Consider the following 21,601-nt stretch of genomic DNA (forward strand, 5'->3'; position numbering starts at 1 on the left):
CTTCTAATGCTTCAGGATGAATTTATTTCAGCAAACGATCGACTTGAAGTGTGGTCATTAGCAACAGACTTTTCATCTACAATTGACAGTGCCTTCATTATAGAGAAATTTAGAAACAGAGAGGTTCTGAGAGGAAGGATGGTGTGGAGACACAAAGAAGGAAGGTCATGTGCTGGAGAGATGCACCTAGAAGCCAAGGGATGAAGAGTATCACAAATTAGGTCATTGTCAGAGTCATAAGCCAGGGCGTGTCTCTCCATGTACTTTGATCTCATGCCCTTCACTCCAATTATTGTGTGATTGTTGTCTTAAGCCACCCCATTCTTGACACTTTAAAAGGCAACTTTAGAGACAAATTATCACATTAATTGAGTTTCATTCATTACAGATTGCTGGATGTTTGTGTCTTCATTAGATGTTTGACTTTGTTGGGGCGGTTCAAGGCTGCTTCATTAATACAAACTTATTGTTCGTAGCAGCACCGATGACAATTTCTAGGATCTTTTGGTGGAGGGATATTTATGGAACTAATGAATTATTGAATTATTGGATGCGTAAATGGTGATATTTTAATGTGGAGTGCTTCTGATGATTTGGAATTCCAGATTGTTCAAGTAAACAAATGACACTTTATTCTTAAAACCAGTCATGATGATTCTTCAAGTAAAAGAAGATCTTGATGTATAATTATCAAATGCCTTACTGAACAAGCTTTGATTAGCTATTAAATTGCATGTTTTTGTAGGAGTCCCATACAATTAAGAAAGCACTGCTCTTTGCATCTTTTGAAAGGATTTCATGGTCATGTTTTAGGATTTCAAAAGTAAAATCACATCACTTTCCATGACTTACATTAAGAGAATACAAATTAGAACTGTTGGTAGTCCAATTTTTGGAGCATATTTAATTGTGATTTAAATTGTAATTTAAATAGAACAGTTTTAAATAATTACATAGTTGGGTAAACATAAATGCATTATACAAACTAATAGGCATGTGAAGAAAAACATCAATACATTCTTAAACATAGGGGAATTGTTATTGATGCAAAGATAAGAAAATGATAGTTTTAATTGCCAAATCGACACAAAATAAAATCATCTAGCAAGAGCATCATTATTTATATCAGGTTTCTCTGTGGACATGTCTGTGTGAAATTTTCTTGATTACTTAAATTGAGCTGGGAAGACATGCCCACTATAGGAGGCACAATTCCCTTGGCAAGGGATCCTGACCTACCAAAGAGTAGAGAAAGCAAGCTGAGTACGAATATGTGCATTGTTTTATTCTTCTCGGCTCTTGACTATGAATGTAATAGTACTTGTTCTTTTCAGTACATGATTGTATTACTTTCATGTTATGATGGGAATTATAAGATGAAGACCTCAGAAGATGGAAAGATCTCCCATGCTCATGGAGATGTAGGATTAACATAGTGAAAATGTCATTCCACCAAAAGCAATCCACAGATTCGATGCAATCCCAATCAAAATTCTAACACAATGTGTACACAGCTTGAAAGAGCAATTCTCAACTTCATTTGGAAAAACAAAAACCCCAGGAGAGTGAAAACAATTCTGAACAATAAAAAAGCTTCTGGTTGAATCACCATCCCTGACCTCAAACTGTACTTCAGACAATAGTAATAAAACTACATGCTCTTGGGACAGAAACAGACACATTGGTCAATAGAATCAAATCTCAGATCCAGAGATAACCCCCCAGACCTATGGACACTTTTTTTTTTTATAATGAAGTCAAAACCATACAATAGACACTTTTGTAGGAAAAAAAGCATCTTCAGCAAATGGTGCTGGTTTAACAGCTAATATCCAAAATTTGCAAAGAATTTAAGAAGTTAGATACCAACAACCCAAGTAACCCAATTAAAAATGGGGTACACTGCTAATTCAACAGAGGAATCTCTAGTGACTGAGAAACACACAAAAAAGTGTTCAACACCCTTATTCACCAGGGAATGCTAGTCAAAACAATTCTGAGGTTACATCTTACATCCATTAGAATGGCTAAGGTCAAAAACTTAAGAGCTAGCACATGCAGCCAAAGATGTGGAGTAAGGGACATCTTCAGTAAGGGACTTCATCAGCTGGTGGGAGTGCAAATTTTTACACCACCTTTGGATATCAATTTGGAGGTTTTTAGAAAACTGAGAATAGTTCTATCTCAAGACCCAGCTATATCATCCCTGAGTATGTGCCCAAAAGATGCTCCAACTTCCCACAAAATACTTGCTCCACTACGTTTTTAGCAGCTTTATTTGTAATAGCCAGAAACTGGAACCAACCCAGATGTCCCTCAATCAAAGAATGGATAAAGAAAATGTAGTACATCTACACAATGGAATACGATTTAGCTATGAAAAGCAAAGACATTATGAATTTTCCAGGCAAATGGATGGAACTCAAGAATATTATTCTAAGTAACTCAGTCCCAAAATGACATGCATGGTATGTACTCACTTATAATATTAGCCATAAAATATAGGTACTATGGTACACCTCCAGAGACCAAAAGAGACAAAACAAGAAGGAAGGTCCAAGCGGTCCAAGCACAGAAGCTAGAATCTCACTTAGATGGGGGAATAAAATAATCCTAAGAGGCAGATGGAGGGAGGAAATTGTGAGGGAAGGAAATGGGGAGGGGAATTGTGTGGAGCCTCCTGGCCTGGAGAGGGAAGTGGTGGGGGCATAGAGTGGGGCTCTAGAGTGGCTTTAAAGTCTGAGGATCTCTGGGCATTCTAGCTCTCTAACTGTACTGAAATGGTGATAAGTTCTAAAAAGTCCTAAAAACTTTCTGGCTTTTTCTGAGGGTAAAAGGCTGCTGGTTTAGAAGATTGACACCTGTAGCCTAACAGCAGGGGATTAAGTAATGTGGTCTTTGTTCTATCTCAGCAGGAACTGCACAGAGGCTCTAACTTTCAGACTACAAAAGGGACACTTCAAAATGTGATTATAGCATTTATTACTAACTTGTAAAAAAATGTTCCTATGAAAGCTATCTAAGGAGAAAAGCAGAAAGATCCTAAGTGGGGATAGGGAAAAATTGTTCTAAGTGGGAAAAGGCAAAAAATTCTACCAAGGGAAAATTATTCTAAGGGAAAATATTCTTTTCTATTGGACTTTCATCTCTTCGTCCTTGGTACTTATATATCAGAATGCATGATCACATGTTGAAAAGTTCATCACAAGTTCACACAAAAAGTCATATTATAAATGGAAAAAGAAGTTTACAACAGAGAATGTTTGTATGCATAACCATTAGGAGTAATTATCTGGCTAAATGTCCATCACCTGTCACAGCTCCACAGGTTCACTGAAGGTTTAAACCATAACTAGGTTATTAGTGAAGTTTTGTATAGATAAACCCAATCAATATTTTTCTTTTTTTCTTTTTTCTTTTCTTTTTTTTTTTTTTTTTTTTTTTGGAGCTGGGGACCGAACCCAGGGCCTTGCGTTTGCTAGGCAAGCACTCTACCACTGGGCTAAATCCCCAATCCCCTAATCAATATTTTATCTTCTGTCTTAGCATCTACACTAAATCATTAGTTCCCTTTTTATGACCTTTTGTTAATTGTTTTACAACATCTTTGAATGTACTCTCATTAAAAGAAAGTCTGGTTACTATCTAAGAGCAATTAGATGACACTTGGGAAACTGGCAGAGTTCTCATTGCAGGTTTGATTCTTAGAGGATTATCATTAAGACTTAAGAAGTCATCTATTTGACTGGATAACATCACTACAAGACAGTACATCTTCATAGATCTGCAGAGATCTGCTCCAAAGGGGTGGCCTAAAACCTAGTTTTGTTATATATGCTTATTAATAACAGGAAAAGCATATTAAGAGCAGGAATTTTTTCCCTAAAATGAATTCTCTTATAGCCTTGCCTCCTAAGAGCAAATCTGTCACAGATTATATTATAATCCAAAGGAGACCATCTCAGAAACTTCACCAACTAGTTATTAGCTTGACCTAGTATGGCTCCTGACAGGGAATGGGTGTGTGTGTGTGTGTGTGTGTGTGTGTGTGTGTGTGTGTGTATGTTCAGTATTAGGTGAGGGGAGGGACAGGAGATATGGCTAGATGGCCATAAAAATGCATGGAAATCTGCAACTGATGGGAATGAGAAGGTGGGGCAGGGGACATCTCCAGGATGAGACAGAGTTGGGATAAGGGAGGCACCCAAGAATGAATGGGCATGACCTTAGTTGTGACTCACAAACATTGAGGATTTGGAATATGAAGAGGCCACCTTCTGTAGCCAGAAAGAAACCCCAGGGGAAGTGATAGAGACAACAACTCACCCTCAAAGATTTTAACCCAAAATTTATCTGGTCTGCAATAAATGCAGGCCCAGGAGAATGGAGCAGAGATTGAGGGAATAGACAACCAATAACCAAGCAAACTTGAGTCCATCCCATGGGTAAGTACCAATCTCTGACACTATTAATGACACTCTTTTATGCTTGCAGACAGGAGCATGCTGCCTTCTGAGAGGCTCCACCCAGCAGCTGACTCAGACAGATACAAACACCAATAGCCATAGAAGAGTAAGGAGAAGGATTGCAGGCCCCAAATAGGATAGGAACTCCACAGGAAGACCAACAGAGTTAACTAACCTGAACCCTTGGGACTCTCAGAGTCTGAACCACCAACCAAGTTATATACACGGGTTGGACCTAGACCACACATTTAGCAGAGGTACAGCTTGGTCTTCATGTAGGTCTCAAACAACTGGAACAGGGGCTATCCCAAAGGCTGTTTCCTGTAGGAGGGATATTGTTCTTCTAGCTGGGCTGCCTTGTCTGGCCTCTGATGGAGAGGAAGTGCCTAGTCTTGAAGAAACTAGAAGTGTCAGGGTATAGGGATTCCCAGGGGCCCTCACCAGTTCCGAGGAGAAGGGGAGGAGGGATGAGGAAAGGTTGTGGGAGGGGGTGACCATGAGAGAGGTAGTGAGCAGGATGTAAAGCAAATGATTTTAAAAATAAATAAAAATTAAAAAAAAGAAGCAGTCTTAAATTAATTTGCCCACATACTCACAGAAATAGTCACAGCAACTGCCCAAATATCTGAGGACTATATGGTCTTGTCAAAGTGGCCCTATAAACACATATTTTTTTTTCAGGCAAAGATACTACAGCAGTTCTTACTATATTCTAGAATCAGTGTAACTCAGGACTTTAAAAGAAAAAATTTCAAAACTCACCCATACAGTTAGGCTTGCTATATGAATACCAAAGTACATCCATCATCCTTAAATTTTCTTACCATATGATAGAGCATGGAAAACTTCCTGGGTGAAATGAGTCAGAACCCTGCGGTTGGATGACTACTAGTCTAAATGTTAGAAAGCCTTTGAAAGTGTGATGAGGAGGGGCCTTGATGCTGGCAATACCAGAGAATGGGCAAGGACTGATAAAATGACAATTCGTAGGGGCTTCATACCCTTGGAGTTTTCTCATCTGTTAAGTTTGATATAAATAATAACAGGTCCTGGCTCTTAAAGACCATGATTCTAGGATGGACGATTCAACTAAGTGGACAAGTAAAAAGACAAAGTTCAAGTATTTCCTCCTGTGCTCAACTTTCAGGCTCAGCTGAGGGATGGAACTGTGATACATTGGAAAGCATACCAGGATTGCTCTTGTGCCTCTACAGCTGTTGGAAATCTTTGATTGTCCCCCTTATCCTCAAAAGCAATGGAAATAAGATGACCCCCTACTTAAAAATAGGTCACAAGAAGGTGCTACATTAAGTCCTTTGGGAATAGTCACATAGAAGGATATAAATGAGTACAATGCTACCACTTTAGCTATGATTTGTTTCTGTGCAATGTAGTGTTTATGAAAGTTTCATTTGCAATGTGTTAAAACCAACTGCTTCCAAAATCCAAAACAGAGCCCAGCTCTATCTCATATCACTTGAGTGGGCTGTAAAAGGGGTCAAAACATCACATGACTGTGGTGTTGAGCAATCGATTGATTCATGTTACTATTATTTAAACACTTACCTGAATGTGACCAAATGCTCTTAAACTGCTAGGCACTAGCCTAGATTAAGATACTCAGAGAAAGAAGTCTCTAAACCATAGAAAATGTCATGACTTTGAACCTTCTGTAAATACCAGCTTGATCTTGATCTTTAGGGAAGGGTGGGTGTAGTCATGTCTATTTATTTCATTCATGGTATCATAATCACAGCTCAACCTCCTTGTTAACAAGACCACAGCCTTGTCTTTCATTATGTTCTCCACAGGATGCGTCTCAGTGGAATCTCAGCTCAGTAGTTAGTACAGGCTTGCATTTCAGATACTGAGCTCATGTTAAATCAAATCTAATGTAAAGGTTATTCTTAACACAGATGTGCACACTAACAGCTCTAATTTCACACTCCTCTACTATTTCTTTCTTTCTTTTTTTTTTTTTTTTTTTAGATTTGTTCCTACTGACATATATAGAATAATTTCCAGGGATGTTCTCACAGCTATTTACAGTCTTTTTTTTTTTTTTTTTACTAGAGTACTTTTGCACTCCATATTTCAGATGTCTTTTATTTCCAAATAAGATCCTTTTTTCCTTTTTGAAAAGTTTTTTTTAAGACCTTACATATTTAATACAGTGTGTTACCCCTGTACAAATGGAAAAAACTTAAGTTCAACATTTCTAGACCAATATGGCTGTTAATTTCTGTACAGTGCCAACTCAACACAGCAAACAGGGATACTTTTTTCCAAAGTTGACAGCACAGCTAAAGTTTCAAAAAAATTCAAATTATATATCTGTATATATATTTATATTTATATAAAAAGACTAATAATAGCAGTGTGTTATGCATCAACAGCAGCAATAGCTTTTCCAGGTTCTGCAGTCATCTGAACAAAACTGTAGAGACATCCAGCACACTCCATTAAAAAAAAAAGTAATAAAACAAAACCCGAGAAAACAGCACAGTTCTGTTACTCTTGTGGTACCTGGCACCATTTTTTTTAAAATTAGCTTCTCAATCATCATCTGGAAAGAAAACATTCTGAGCAACATCATTAAAAACAGCTCTGATAAAGCACGGTCACTACTACGTATCATAAAGCAGGTACAAGCTATTTTACATCCACAGAGGTATGATACAGTACTGTCCTACATCTATAATACTAGAGGATACAATTTAAAAGGCATTATTTGAGACTTGATTCTACTTTTCCAGCAGAGGGCCCAAAGGATGGTGTGACACAGCTTTGTAAAGAAACATACTCTAGACAGGATTTCCTTTCACTAGTGGCACAGTTCTAAGGATTCATTCTCTCCATGAATGTCAGCTAAAACCGTTATTAAAAAAATGAAATATCCCTAGAACAAAACCGTATAACCACCGGATTCACATGAAGATGACCTAGTGGAGACAAGCTGGACCTCACCTTACCAACAAGCTATCAAATCTGTTATGTTTAAGCAGTGAGACCTCCAAGGAAGGAGATGCCAAGTAGTGCTTCAAAGCTTCGGACCACAATCAAACACAGCATCCTTTTCAACAGAAGCAGAAGCTCATCTGAATATGCTCAAGGATGCTGACATCAACATATAATCATCTCCTCACTCATCCAGGAAGAAGGGGAGATCAGTTACTACTGTACTTTATTGTGTTCAACCAAATCACCATGTTACAAAAATAGCAAGCTGCCATAATAAAAAATAAGGCTCCTCTATCCAGCACCAGATAGCATCATTTTACTTTCAAGCCTAGAAATTGCACACTTGTATATAAACCAACCAAAGATGAGGATTGAGAGTTCATCTTGGTGGATTTTTCCTTTGATGAATATGAAGTGTCCTTCCTTATCTTTTTTGATGACTTTTAATTGAAAATTGATTTTATTTGATATTAGAATGGCTACTCCAGCTTGCTTCTTCTGACCATTTGCTTGGAAAGTTGTTTTCCAGCCTTTCACTCTGAGGTAGTGTCTGTCTTTGTCTCTGAGGTGTGTTTCCTGTAGGCAGCAGAATGCAGGGTCCTCATTGCATATCCAGTTTGTTAATCTATGTCTTTTTATTGGGGAGTTGAGGCCATTGATGTTGAGAGATATTAAGGAATAGTGATTATTGCTTCCTGTTATATTCATATTTGGATGTGAGGTTATGTTTGTGTGCTTTTCTTCTCTTTGTTTTGTTGCCAAGATGATTAGTTTCTTGCTTCTTCTAGGGTATAGCTTGCCTCCTTATGTTGGGCTTTACCCTTTATTATCCTTTGTAGTGCTGGATTTGTAGAAAGATATTGTGTAAATTTGGTTTTGTCATGGAATATCTTGGTTTCTCCATCTATGTTAATTGAGAGTTTTGCAGGATACAGTAACCTGGGCTGGCATTTGTGTTCTCTTAGGGTCTGTATGACATCTGTCCAGGATCTTCTGGCCTTCATAGTTTCTGGCGAAAAGTCTGGTGTGATTCTGATAGGTCTGCCTTTATATGTTACTTGACCTTTTTCCCTTACTGCTTTTAATATTCTTTCTTTATTTTGTGCGTTTGGTGTTTTGACTATTATGTGACGGGAGGTGTTTCTTTTCTGGTCCAATCTATTTGGAGTTCTGTAGGCTTCTTGTATGCCTATGGGTATCTCTTTTTTTATGTTAGGGAAGTTTTCTTCTATGATTTTGTTGAAGATATTTACTGGTCCTTTGAGCTGGGAGTCTTCACTCTCTTCTATACCTATTATCCTTAGGTTTGATCTTCTCATTGAGTCCTGGATTTCCTGTATGTTTTGGACCAGTAGCTTTTTCTGCTTTACATTATCTTTGACAGTTGAGTCAATGATTTCTATGGAATCTTCTGCTCCTGAGATTCTCTCTTCCATCTCTTGTATTCTGTTGGTGAAGCTTGTATCTACAGCTCCTTGTCTTTTCTTTTGATTTTCTATGTCCAGGGTTGTTTCCATGTGTTCTTTCTTGATTGCTTCTATTTCCATTTTTAATTCCTTCAACTGTTTGATTGTGTTTTCCTGGAATTCTTTCAGGGATTTTTGCGATTCCTCTCTGTAGGCTTCTACTTGTGCTCTAAGGGAGTTCTTTATGTCTTTCTTGAAGTCCTCCAGCATCATGATCAAATATGATTTTGAAACTAGATCTTGCTTTTCTGGTGTGTTTGGATATTCCGTGTTTGCTTTGGTGGGAGAATTGGGCTCCGATGATGCCATGTAGTCTTGGTTTCTGTTGCTTGGGTTCCTGCGCTTGCCTCTCGCCATCAGATTATCTCTAGTGTTACTTTGTTCTGCTATTTCTGACTGTGGCTAGACTGTCCTATAAGCCTGTGTGTCAGGAGTGCTGTAGACCTGTTTTCCTGTTTTCTTTCAGCCAGTTATGGGGACAGAGTGTTCTGCTTTCGGGCGTGTAGTTTTTCCTCTCTACAGATCTTCAGCTGTTCCTGTGGGCCTGTGTCTTGAGTTCACCAGGCAGGTTTCTTGCAGGGGAAAAGTTGGTCCTACCTGTGGTTCCAAGGCTCAAGTTTGCTCGTGGGGTACTGCCTAAGTCCTCTCCGCGGCGGCAGCAACCGGGAAGATCTGCGCCGCTCTTTCCGGGAGCCTCAGTGCACCAGGGTTCCAGATGACGTTTGGTGTTTTCCTCTGGCGTCTGGATGTGCACAGAGTGCAGTCTCTTCCGGTTTCCCAGGCGTGTCTGCCTCTCTGAAGGTTCAGCTCTCCCTCCCACGGGATTTGGGTGCAGAGAACTGTTTATCTGGTCTGTTTCCTTCAGGTTCCGGCGGTGTCTCAGGCGCAGGGGTCCTGCCGCTCCTGGGCCCTCCCCTACGGGAACCCAGAGGCCTTATATAGTTGCCTCTTGGGCCAGGGATGTGGGCAGGGGTGGGCAGTGTTGGTGGTCTCCTCCGCTCTGCAGCCTCAGGAGTGCCCACCTGATCAGGTGGTGAGGTCTCTCTCCCCTCCTCTACTATTTCTTAACCAACAAAATTATGACTGACTTTCCACGTAACTGCAGGTACCGCACTCATGGCTTATTTGGCTTATTTACACTTGTAATCTCTCCTCCACATCTTCTGAAGAGCCATTGTTACAGCAGGTATAAGAGCAGTGCTTATTAAGTAAATGTATGGTAATTCTATGAGGATCACATTCATTTAAAATTGTATTGTGGACATGCAATGTAATTTCTTTACCCTTTTAGTTTTCTGTTTTAATTTCCAATTTACTTGAGTATTTGCCAGAGTCTGCGCAAGTGCAGCAGGGGTGTTTCTAGTGCCCTTTGAGTCAAGAAGTGGGTGCTGGGTACCCTGGAACTGCAGTATGGGTTATTGTGCTGAGATCCTAACTCTGGAGCTCTGCAAGAACAACAAATGCTCCCAAGTGCTGAGCCATTGCTCCCAGCCCAGGATTCTTCTTTCTTGAGGGCAAGGATGCCCTTTCTTTTGGATGATAAATATGTGTCATGTAGTCTGATTGAAAACCATACATTTATTTTTATTTAGCCATAACACTTCTATAATTAAGCCATAATACTCCTATCTGATGTGTTTAGTTAGAAGGATGAACTGACCTTGGTTCCTATCCACAAGGAATGACCTGGTGACAAGGGTCATTCCAAACCAGCTTGGACCTGGGGATTTTTAACTGACTTGACACTGGAAGGAACGATCTCTTTCCTTCCCTGTGCAAAGTGGGAACCAGTGAGCAGGAAGCTATTACTCCACTTTAAGCCAAGATTGTGAATCTCAGTTGATATGAATTGGGATATAACTTTGTGTTTGTCTGGTATTGGAAAAACATACCAAATAATATTTCTTATTCACTTAATTCTGAGTTCCAGACCATCCTGGGCTACAATGTAAGACATAGTCTGAAAAACTAAAGTAAAATAAATAGAAACAGAAGTATAAGCCATTGACATGGGATTCTTTATCTGTGAACAGAAGAGACCAAGCAGTGCTTCCAAGTTAAACCTCCCAGTTATCTCCCTTGGCCTTGTCTCCCCATTATGCCCTGGCCTGCCAAGCAACTTCATTCCCACAAATAAATTTGTACATATATACATCATATATACTCATCTGGATATCATGTATACATATACATAGACTTTGTACATATGCACTTTTATTCAAATAATTATTCATATTTTAATTATATATTATATATCTAATTTTATGTAGCAAAGGCTAGTTTCAAACTTGCTGTGTAGCCAGCACTGGTTACCTTTGAAGAAAGCCTTAATTCTCCTGCCTGGGCACTGGGATAACTTTTGCCACCTCACAAGTTTATGTGATGCTAATGGTTGAATTGGGGCTCTGTGAATGGAAGACGGGCATCCAACTGTTGTAATCCAGTCCTTGGGAGGCAGACATGGGTGGATTTACCCGAATTCAGATGCCCTAACCTATAAAACCAAGTCCCAGGTCAGCCATGATAACAGCAAGACCCCATCTCAAATCTGCTTTGACTGATCAGTCAGTAAAATGATTTAGTTTACTGGCAGGGAGCTGAAATGAAAGTAGGCAGAGGACTCCTTAGGTAGAACTGAACTTCCTGCTCTAAGCGATTATATGTATTGGAAATATTTAAAATAGCTGTTTATAAAGTATATTATGATTTTCATTCATTCCATGTAATAGCTACTAGAAGATCCCCTCAAAGCATGGTTTGCTTTCTGTAAAACTAATTGCTTTGAGGAAAGTAAAAGAAAACATGCCCTTTGGCAACTGGTTTCTGAAAGATGGCCTGTGCTAACTGCAAAATACACATGAATATGGGGCAAGCGGAGCCGCGTCACCAGACAGGAAGACCAGTGAGGTCACGCAGATTAAGGAACCCCAATGATTCTAATAACTGAGAATGGTAGGGGTTTGAATCTGCTCCCAACCACATTCCTGTCCTGGAGCACATTACCTACCATTACACCCCACTAAGAGGACCATGACAACTGGTCACAAATCATAGAGCCTAGAATTCTCCATGCTAATGAGGAATCTAGATGGGCTGGCCCAAGGGTTTAGCCAATAAGTTTCCCTTCCTGGATATTCCTTCCAGCAAAAGGTATTTAATCTCTTGTCCACCCTGAGGAGTTGTATGGACCCCTTCCACCATGAATAAACAGTTTGGGCAAGCAAGGCCTGTCTCCCTTGCAAGGACCACCGTGGGGATATTAAGCCTTCATTACTGAGCGGGGCTACTCGGTCTCCTGCAGAAGGCCCCTCAGAGTTCCTGACACCATGAGCTAAGATAGGTTTCTCCCACCTTGGGCTGGGCTCATCTCTGGTCTTCGGGCCCTGTTCTCAACTCCATGAGTTTTCCAGCAGCATCTGGGTGCCCAGGAGTTTGAGAAACACAGTCTGTTTCTCACCCGGAGAACCACAGGCTGGGGCTCAATCTTAGGCTGCTTTTTGCCTTCCTTGAGTGGTGGGTTGGTGTGCCCCTTGAGCCCAACACCCGGATAGTGACAAAGAAGGAACATAGCCTAGCTTCCCTGAGTGGTATTCTGACACCCCAGTGGTGGGGTGAAACACAGATCCACACGTGAACATTCTTCATCACTGTGAACCACAAGCACTCACAGCACAGCTTTGTAAGGTAGACTCAAGGTCCTTTATGCATTAAAAATAGAAGCCAGATATAAGTTGTAAAGATATGCAAAAATTTACAAAAAAGAGAATATATTAATGTGATTGGAAAAATTTTACATTGTTGAAAACCACCATTTTATTTAATAAAATTTTAAACAATTGTTATTCATGTTTAATAATTTTTTACATTTACTTCAAATTCTTAATGTCAAAGTAAATTATGATGACATTAAAGTACATGCATAATATGCTAGATAACACATAATTAACATTATAACTTTTTCAGAAGATTTATCTCTGATAGAAAATGAACACATCATAGACAACCAATTCTTATTAAAGATTTTATTAAAACCAAGTCTTTGCAACATATTGAAAAATTTAATATTCCACTGTAAAATATTAAGAAAAAAAACCTCTATATGTAATTAATGGCACATAAATTTAACAACATAATTACAATTACACTAAATATCTTTCTATCCACATAGACATAGATAAATATCTATCTATATAACAGATCTGTAGATCTGTAGAATATATCACATAATAGACCTATATATCTAGATAGATATACTTATATCACAAATTCATGTTGATGACCTGGAATACCTGAGTTTTTATATGGTTGGTTTTCCAGACAGTGCAAAATCATTTTTCATCCTCTTTATAAAGGGCACAGCCAATCCAGAAAAAAATAACTTTGGTTGATAGACGCTATCTCTCAAAGATCAAACAGGAGTCTTCCATAGGATCAAAGTTTATCTTCGGGATCTTCTTCCAACGGGAGGTCAGTCTGTGATGTGAGGAATGATTCCCATGTAGCAAGGCACTGTATGATGCAAACAGCATGAGAAGGATTAGCGGTAGTTGATGGTCAGTGTTAAAATAATTCCTAATGCAGCCCAGTTCACACATTCCCATAGCCATCTGCTCCATTGTTTCCATCAGAGAGCATTTGTCATTTCTCAGATATTTTGATATCCTGCCCACCTCTCTCAGTGTGTGTGTGTGTGTGTGTGTGTGTGTGTGTGTGTGTGTGTGTGTGTTTTAATTGCTCTGTAAATGGCTTTTTGAGACAGGATGTCTCATCGGACATGGACTTCACTGACTTAGCTAGACTGTCAGGATAGCAAGTACTGGGTAATTTTCTATTTCCACCTGCCTAGTACTAGGATAACAGCTTTGTGTCTCTACTCCAGGCTTTTTCCATGGGGTATTTTAGGTACACGAGCTTGTGCAGCAAGCACTTTGCCAACTGAACCATCTCTCTGGCTTAGTGTTCTAATTCTTCCTGAGCGATACTATTGACAAACAAGAGGAAACTATATCTGGGGCTGAAATAAGATTTTGCTAAGACAGTGCATTGTTATCCCATTGACAGGAGAGAAAAGAAAACTCAGTTACTCATCTGGACCTTAAAAGGTTGCACGCTGGCATCTAGACCTGGTGCTTATACAAACAGGCTCAGAGGCCATAGGATCTACTACATTAAGTATGAAACATACATGTTTATAACTCGACATTCACTTCATGCACCCCATCTAGCACAAGAGTTCTGAGAATGCTATCAGTTGTTTTATTATGTGCTAGGACTGGGTGTTGAAATTCAATATTTAATGGCTAAAATGTCACTAAAATGAGAGAACAATGAAATACACAGTACACCAACAGGAGGAAAAATAAATCATATAAAAGTGTCCATTAATCCCCAAAGCCAAAAAGAAAATGGAAACAGGACGAATAAAAAAATAACAGTAAGATAATACACTCAAACCTAATCCTATCAAGTCAATGTAAATGTCTACAAAGTGTGCATCGTAATAAAATGAATAGACTGTCTGCTGAAACAGAAAACTAATACCCACCTGTAGCATGTTTAGATTTATTATGTATTTTAAATATAATGGCAAAATGAAAAATGAAAAAGAATTGTGTATGTCTGTATAAAACACACGTCAAAGAAAAGGTTGAATAATAATATTATATTAGTATTGAAGTCCTTAGAACAAAGACCATTATCAAGACAAAGTTGATATTTTATAAGAGTAGAAGTTGTAGGTTTGAACCAAAACATACCAATACAAAGAGAAAGGTAAACATATATATGATTGGTTTTTCAGGTCCTTTATGTTTAACATGTGGACAGAAAAAAAATGATATAGATTTGAAGCACATGATAGATCAAGTTGACCTAATGCATATCTAAAAAACAAAACCAGAAAAGACATCTCTTTCATGCACTATACTCTGGACCATATGAGAAGCCTCAATAGTCTGGTGTGGTTGCACACAGCTGTAATTCCAACACACAAGAGACTGATGCTTGAGTATTACTCATTGTTAGTATCTTTGTCTTGGCTACATCATGAGTTTCAGGCCAGCCTAGGATATAGAATGAGACCCTGTTATAAAAAAATATATACAAGTATATACAAGATTAAGGTCTCATGAACTTTGATCACTGAATGATGTAGAATTAAGTAAAAAAAAACAATTAGAGAAACCCATGATAACCCCTGAGTATTTGTAATATAAATAGGAGAAATTTAAATACTCCTAGACCACAGAGAAAACAAAAAGGGCAGTAAGGAATTATTTTTAACAGAATAAAAAATAATTCACAATATATCAAAAAGTCCTATATACCACTAAATACCACTAAGGGAATAAAGAGAAAAAGATTAATTGCCTATATTAGAGAAGAAGAAAAGGTCATCAATTGATACATTTAGGTTCTACTTTAAAAACCAAAAGAGCAAAAGTCAAACAAATACCTCCCAACAAACATACTAAAGTCAAGGTAAGTTGTAGCATGTGTATGCATGTGCATTTGTGTATCTGTGTGGGCAAACCAGAGTGGGAATCAAAACAAGACAATAGGACAAATAATAGAGGAAAAAAAACAATGACACTCAATGTTGAATCTCTGAGAAGGCTAGCAATATTATTAAATTGACCTACTGATCATAAAAAAGGAAGATAGGGTAGGGTGATAGGGCTTGGTGGTAAAACACTTGTCTAGCATGTATAAGGTTCTAGGTTCGATTCCCCACAGCATAAAATGGCAAAGAAAAGATGACAAGATTTATCAAGAGTGAAGAATAGCAAGGCATTCTTAGCTCAGATCCTACTGACTTCAAGAAGGAAATTTCACAAGCTTTATGATGTTGCAGTGAAGTGCAGATGATATGTAGCCATGGTCAGTTACTCAGAAGGCAAAGATCAGCAAAGCAAAGTAGTACAAATACAAAGGGAAGACTGGAGACCCGGGCAAGCTTTTTAGCTAACTCAACTGAAGACATTGTAGGAGAAATAAAAAACTAAAAACCGATTTTAATCAGAAATGTAGATGCAAAATCTCTTTTCAAAAGGCAAAGAAAAGCCAGTGATCTATACAAAGAATTATATGTAATATGCAAGTGGATTTTATCATGAAATGCAAGGTTTGATCAACACTCAACATCATTAACATATCAAACGCAACATCATCTCCATGGCAACAGTACCCAAGAGCATTTGCCAAATTTCACAGCCTATTCTATTCCCAATTAAATAAAAAATTCTCAGCAAATTACAAATAGATGTGAAAGTATATACATCTGAGAAAGAAAATCTGTAAGAAAAAAATCCTATAGTTTACCTTTTATGCATATATGCAATACATATTGGTTATGTAGGAATATATTTTTCTTTCCAGTTTAAATTCAGTTTCAGATCTCCATCAGCAAATTTAGTATAAAAATGAAAAATGAATACAATGAGAAAACCGATCCACAACCTTATCCATAGGTTGGGAGAGTTCATGTTCCCTAAAGACCTTTCTGCTGAGCTCTTGTCCCTTCTCAGCGAGGTCACCCATAACCAGCACCTGTTAACCATGTAGAACCATCCAAAGTGTTTGCTGCTTTTGGATAAATAGCACATTTTAAACAACACAGCCAAGCTAACACTTAAAGAAGCTGACCACCTCTCAGGTTAAATGTCAACATGAAATTTCCAACAGCTTTCTTTGTTTAGAATTCATGCTAAATAAAGACTCAGAATTGTACTGAGAATGACACTGGCCCTCAAACAGACTCTCTTCAGTCACCGTCCTATCGTACCTCAACTAAGCCAGTCTAATAATGGCTGTGACATACTACTCGCCATCTATATGAAGTAGTATAATGAACTACCATTTATTTGTAATGGAAGCACTAAGGACATGGACACATGGTAAAGAGATATTAGCTATTGAGTAACTTCCTTGCCATCCTCTAACTTGAGACAGAGAAAAGATTTTATGGATTTTGATTACTGAAAAATCACATAACAGTAGAGTAAGATGTACAGTCAATATTGCATACATTGCTATGAATATTCAAAAGGCATTACAATGGCTGTTTTATACACCATGCTTTCTTTGAGTGCACATTACTATCATCAACTCTATTTTGTAAGTGAGGAAGCTGGGGTTTGAATAACCTAGGTATATTTGAAGCACCGCAAATATTCTGGAGACCATAGCTAGTGTTTATGCATCAGCACATGGAGAATGACAGATCTACGTCACCGACGGAGTATGCAAGTCACTAGCAAACATGGCAAGATGTCTTTTACACAGTAGAAGAAGGGCTCTTTGGAAGGAGAGGTTGGAAGAAAGTATAGGAGGCATCAGAGTGATCAATGTTTAAGAAAAAAGCATACTAAAATCTGCGTATATAGAAGGTGATTCTTTGTGTATTTCTTAACCATGCTCTAGTTCTGGTAGTAGATTTACCACTGAAGATGTTGGTGTCTAGAAACATCGGGCGTTCAGCTAATACAGTAACACACTTAGTAAATGCAGATGGCTATGAAGAAGGAATTTATTGGTGAACATGTTGATTAACATAAAGTCTGCATTCTCCCTTTCTCATGAACTGTTTTCCTGGGTTCCTTTGCTGTCTAGTTTTTAAATTTAAGCTTTGTCCTCATGTCCTCTGGCCTCGTTTCGGCACAGGCTTAAACTCAATGACAGTTCTGGGTCTTGATCTATGTGACTCAGGATGCCATCCGATCTCTTCAGAGATTTTCAAATTCTTTTACCCTGTTCCCATCACTTTTATTAGTTGATTTATTTACTTTGTGTGGAGCACATGTGTGGAGGGCAGAGGACAGCTTGTGGAAACTGGTTCTCTCTTTATAATGTCTGGGTCCTGGCTTGGTGGCAAGTGCTTTTAGGTGTTAATTCATTTTTTCTGGTCCTCTTTTCAAATTATTATTATATTATTAATTATTAATTATTTTACTTTAAGTAAACATATTTAGTTAATTATCCCTTCCCACTCACGTGGGGGTAATAGTTGAGTTATTTGATAACATGACATCATGTCAATCTATACATTTCTTCTAAAAAACAAAACACAGGGACAAGATGGCTCAGTGGATAAAGCTGTTTGCTGCAGAGCTAGACAACCTGGGTTTGTCCCCTTAGATCAGGAGTCTCAACCTTCCTAATACAGTTCCTCATGCCATAGTGACACCCAGGCATAATATTATTTCCATTGCTACTTCATGAATGTGATTTTGCTACTGTCATGGATCATAATGTAAATATTTTTGGAGATAGAGGTACCTAGAGAGGTCTCAAGTCACAAGTTGAGAATCGCTCCCTTAGATTCCCATGGGGGAAGGAGATTAACAACTCCCACAAACTGTCCGCTGATCTCTACATGCACACACTCAAATGCTGCACACATAAATGAATGAACTAGAAATATCAAAACGCTGAGGCCTAGCATGTCTCCTTTCTTGCTATTCTTTCTCACTTCCTTTTGGACTAGACAACTTAAGAGCTCAAGTGTCAGGCAGTTCACACAGCACAGCTAAGCAGCTTAAGACCAAGAGCATTTCCCATAATCAGTATTGTGATGGTTGAAAAGCATTAAGGATAAAGTCACCCATGTCTCGAAACCTAGTGGTATTTGCTTTGTAAGTTAGCTTTGTAAATAAGGTGTTACTATTTATTGGGGTTTAAATTGAGATTAAGCATTTACTTCTTTACATTTTAAACCATCATCACTATCAATCAAGCTAAAAACCAGAAGGAGGATAAAATATATTTAAAAATTACATTAACCACAGGCAGCCTCTCTGGCCTAGTCTTTGCAGTATCAGCTAGCTTTACCAAGTTGAGTTTCTTATACAACTGCTGGATAACTTACAGCAGCACAGACCTCTCCTTTCTTAAGTGTCACACATTGTTTTCCTCTAAGTAGCTTCTGCTGGGGTCAGATAATTCCATTTTAGTGAAGAGAATGAATTTGGGAGCCACACAGTTCAGAGAGCGAAGGCACACTCCACACAAGCCTGCTGGCATGAGTTGTCTCCTCAGATCAAAGTCAGGAGGAGAGAACTGGCTTCCTAAAGTAATCCTTTGACCTCCCTAGGCATATGCCCTAGTGCACACACACACACACACACACACACACACACACACACACACACACACACACACACACATCTGCACACATGTGAAACAGTAAATATTAAAAACAAAACCAAAAAAACTGATTCACAGGACACTGTGCTGTGTGTTCCCAAGGGCACAGAGCAAATGATCCACACTATGGAAAGTTAAGTACCATTGGTGGATGTGTGTTAGCCAGGATGGGGTGGAACTGAATATGAGGTTCACTACAAATCCACTGAAAGTCCAGCAAGTATTCTCCACAGGTGACTGTTCTATAGCCAAAGGCCAAACACTAAAGCTTCTGAGAGACAGTAGCTGGGAAATGGGGCCAAACATGAACAAAAGATGCTAGGAACATAAGTTTTGATTCCCAAACTGACTTTTGGCTTTAAAGCAAATCTCTTGCTGCTTCAGCAGAGGTGATGGCATTTTGCTACCAGAACAGGCAAATGTCTCCATAGTTCCCAGGTGCACTGTAATCCTGCAGACAGATGTGATCAAGGTAGAAAGAGAGTCAATGATGACAGTAACGTTCCCAAGGTGCAACAGCTTTCCACAGAAGTGTCTGCATTTACGAGTTGATACTGAAATTGTGTCACCTGGTGGAACACGAGGAGGTCTATGCCACACTGTGACTCTCTGTCTTGCTTGGCTTTTTCATCCACTTACAGAATAAATGGGTTTACACTAAAATGGAAGGTTCCAGGGTCTGACTGAGGCTAACAAGAAGTTGGTGAATGGAATTCCGTAAGATTTACAATATTGTCTAGTTCTGCTTGCCTAGAGACATTATGAAATATGGTGACCATAAATTTTTAAACATACCCCAAAGGGTTTGGTATTTGCAGGATAATTACCATCATATGGTTTACAAAAGTAAGATCAATAGGCACATGAGACATCTCTTCAGTCATCACCATAGTTGCTAGTGTTAGCCTACATGATGTGCTGACTGCTTCCTTACTGGTTCACTAACCGGTTCAGTCCTGCTGCTCTTCTTTCATTCGTTTAACAACTTGGAAACCTGTTTTCTATATTGCAGTTTCAGGCTCAAAAAAATGAATAGCAATTCCTGGTGGCAAAAAACTTAATATCATCTAGTTGAGAATCTGAGGCAGGAGGATTGCAACTTCAAAGAACGGATGGATCAAAGAGTGAGTTCAAGGCCAAGGCTGGGCAAGCCAGTGAGTCTGCTTCAAATTAAAAATGTGCAGCTATTCAAATATTCTGCATATGTTGCTCAGTGGGAGAACACTTGCCTGGCATGTGAAAGGCCCTGGGTTCAATTCCCCATACTGCCGAAAAGGAGAACAAACAAACAAACAAACAGTCATGATAACCAAACCAAACCAAACCAACAGGAAGAGAAAGGAGGAGAGGAACCTCACTTCTGAAAAAGTCTAAATCCAGATTCTGAGAGCTATCTTGCACGTTTTAACCTTAGAAATAACGGCAACTTTAGAATAACAGGATTTATATGCTGCTTTTCTACCAGTACAATGTAATCTGTGTGGGCAGCTTAACAGCTGCAAGGGTTAAAGTAAAGACTCATTAGCTACAGACGCCATCTTGTGGCCCACTTATTTATTATTCTGTAGTAGTCTGTGGATGCCTAACTCAAAGTCTGATAAAGACGGACGGTGCCTCAGGTATTATTTATTCAGCTGAAATATTTCTTTGAGAAACTAATCCAAGTGCCTGAATTTGCATTCATACTCTTTCAACTCGTGTGTTCTCCTCACTCCAGTGTTGCTTTTGATGTAATCAGCCAACTACAGGAGGCTCATCGGCTTAAAAGTGGTCATTTCCCAAGCTTACATTTTCAAGCTGATTTTTGGTTAACCATATACTGAGCCTACAAGTAGTGACAGTGAAAACACTCCCCCTCCTCTCACTAAATAATTGATCAGAGCACAATGATAAAAATGTTTTGGTAGCTCATTTTAAAGCATTTCCCATGCTTTCTTCTTCCGTTCTCCTATAGGTTTATGGTTCACGTGTATGTACATGATTGAGTGCATGAGTGCGTGTGTGTACGTGTGACCACGCGTGCCCTATAGGACATAGGAGAAGATTATTGCTTTTCACTTATATATGAGCCAACGAGCACCATCAGGACACAATTACGATTTTATAATCAGTGAGTGGCAAGGCTGACAGCCAATTCTAAATTTCTCATCAGTTGATTCCCTTAAGATGTGATATCCCTGTGTATACTCTTTGTATGTTCTAAAGTATTTAATCCTTCCTAATCTCTTCCTATTAAATCTCTAAACAACTAAGCCTCAGAAATGCATGCCTGGTTTAAAGTATGGGGAAAGCAGGTGCCTATGCCTTACCTCCCTATTGCACACATAAACTGGTTTTCATTAGCATGGATAACTGAGAAACAATTATATTACAGGACATAAAGTCGTGACAAGACGATTTTAATAGAAGTTTGAGACAGCGGAAACTTCCAATATACCAAAGATGTTTTCTAATTATATGAGACAAAATAAAAAAAATGGCAGTTATGTAAAGCAATGAGCAATGATGTGGACTATTTGGATAGAAATGTGGATATAAATCATCACCTTTTTTTGGTTAATTTTC

General features: G+C 38.7%; 1 protein-coding gene across 1 annotated transcript in view; it reads right to left on the reverse strand.

Moving 5' to 3' along the window:
• Positions 1-12,681: 12,681 nt before the first annotated feature.
• The window catches only part of Snx7 (sorting nexin 7), an 84,275-nt gene continuing 75,355 nt past the window's right edge, over positions 12,682-21,601 (reverse strand). The window contains 1 exon segment of the mRNA NM_001012083.2: positions 12,682-13,402. Within this exon segment, the coding sequence (NP_001012083.2) occupies positions 13,325-13,402 (78 nt within the window). The 3' untranslated portion in view covers positions 12,682-13,324.

This window comes from Rattus norvegicus, chromosome 2 (assembly GCF_021556685.1).
Source record: "Rattus norvegicus strain SHRSP/BbbUtx chromosome 2, alternate assembly SHRSP_T2T, whole genome shotgun sequence".
Classification (NCBI taxonomy): Eukaryota; Metazoa; Chordata; class Mammalia; order Rodentia; family Muridae; genus Rattus; species Rattus norvegicus.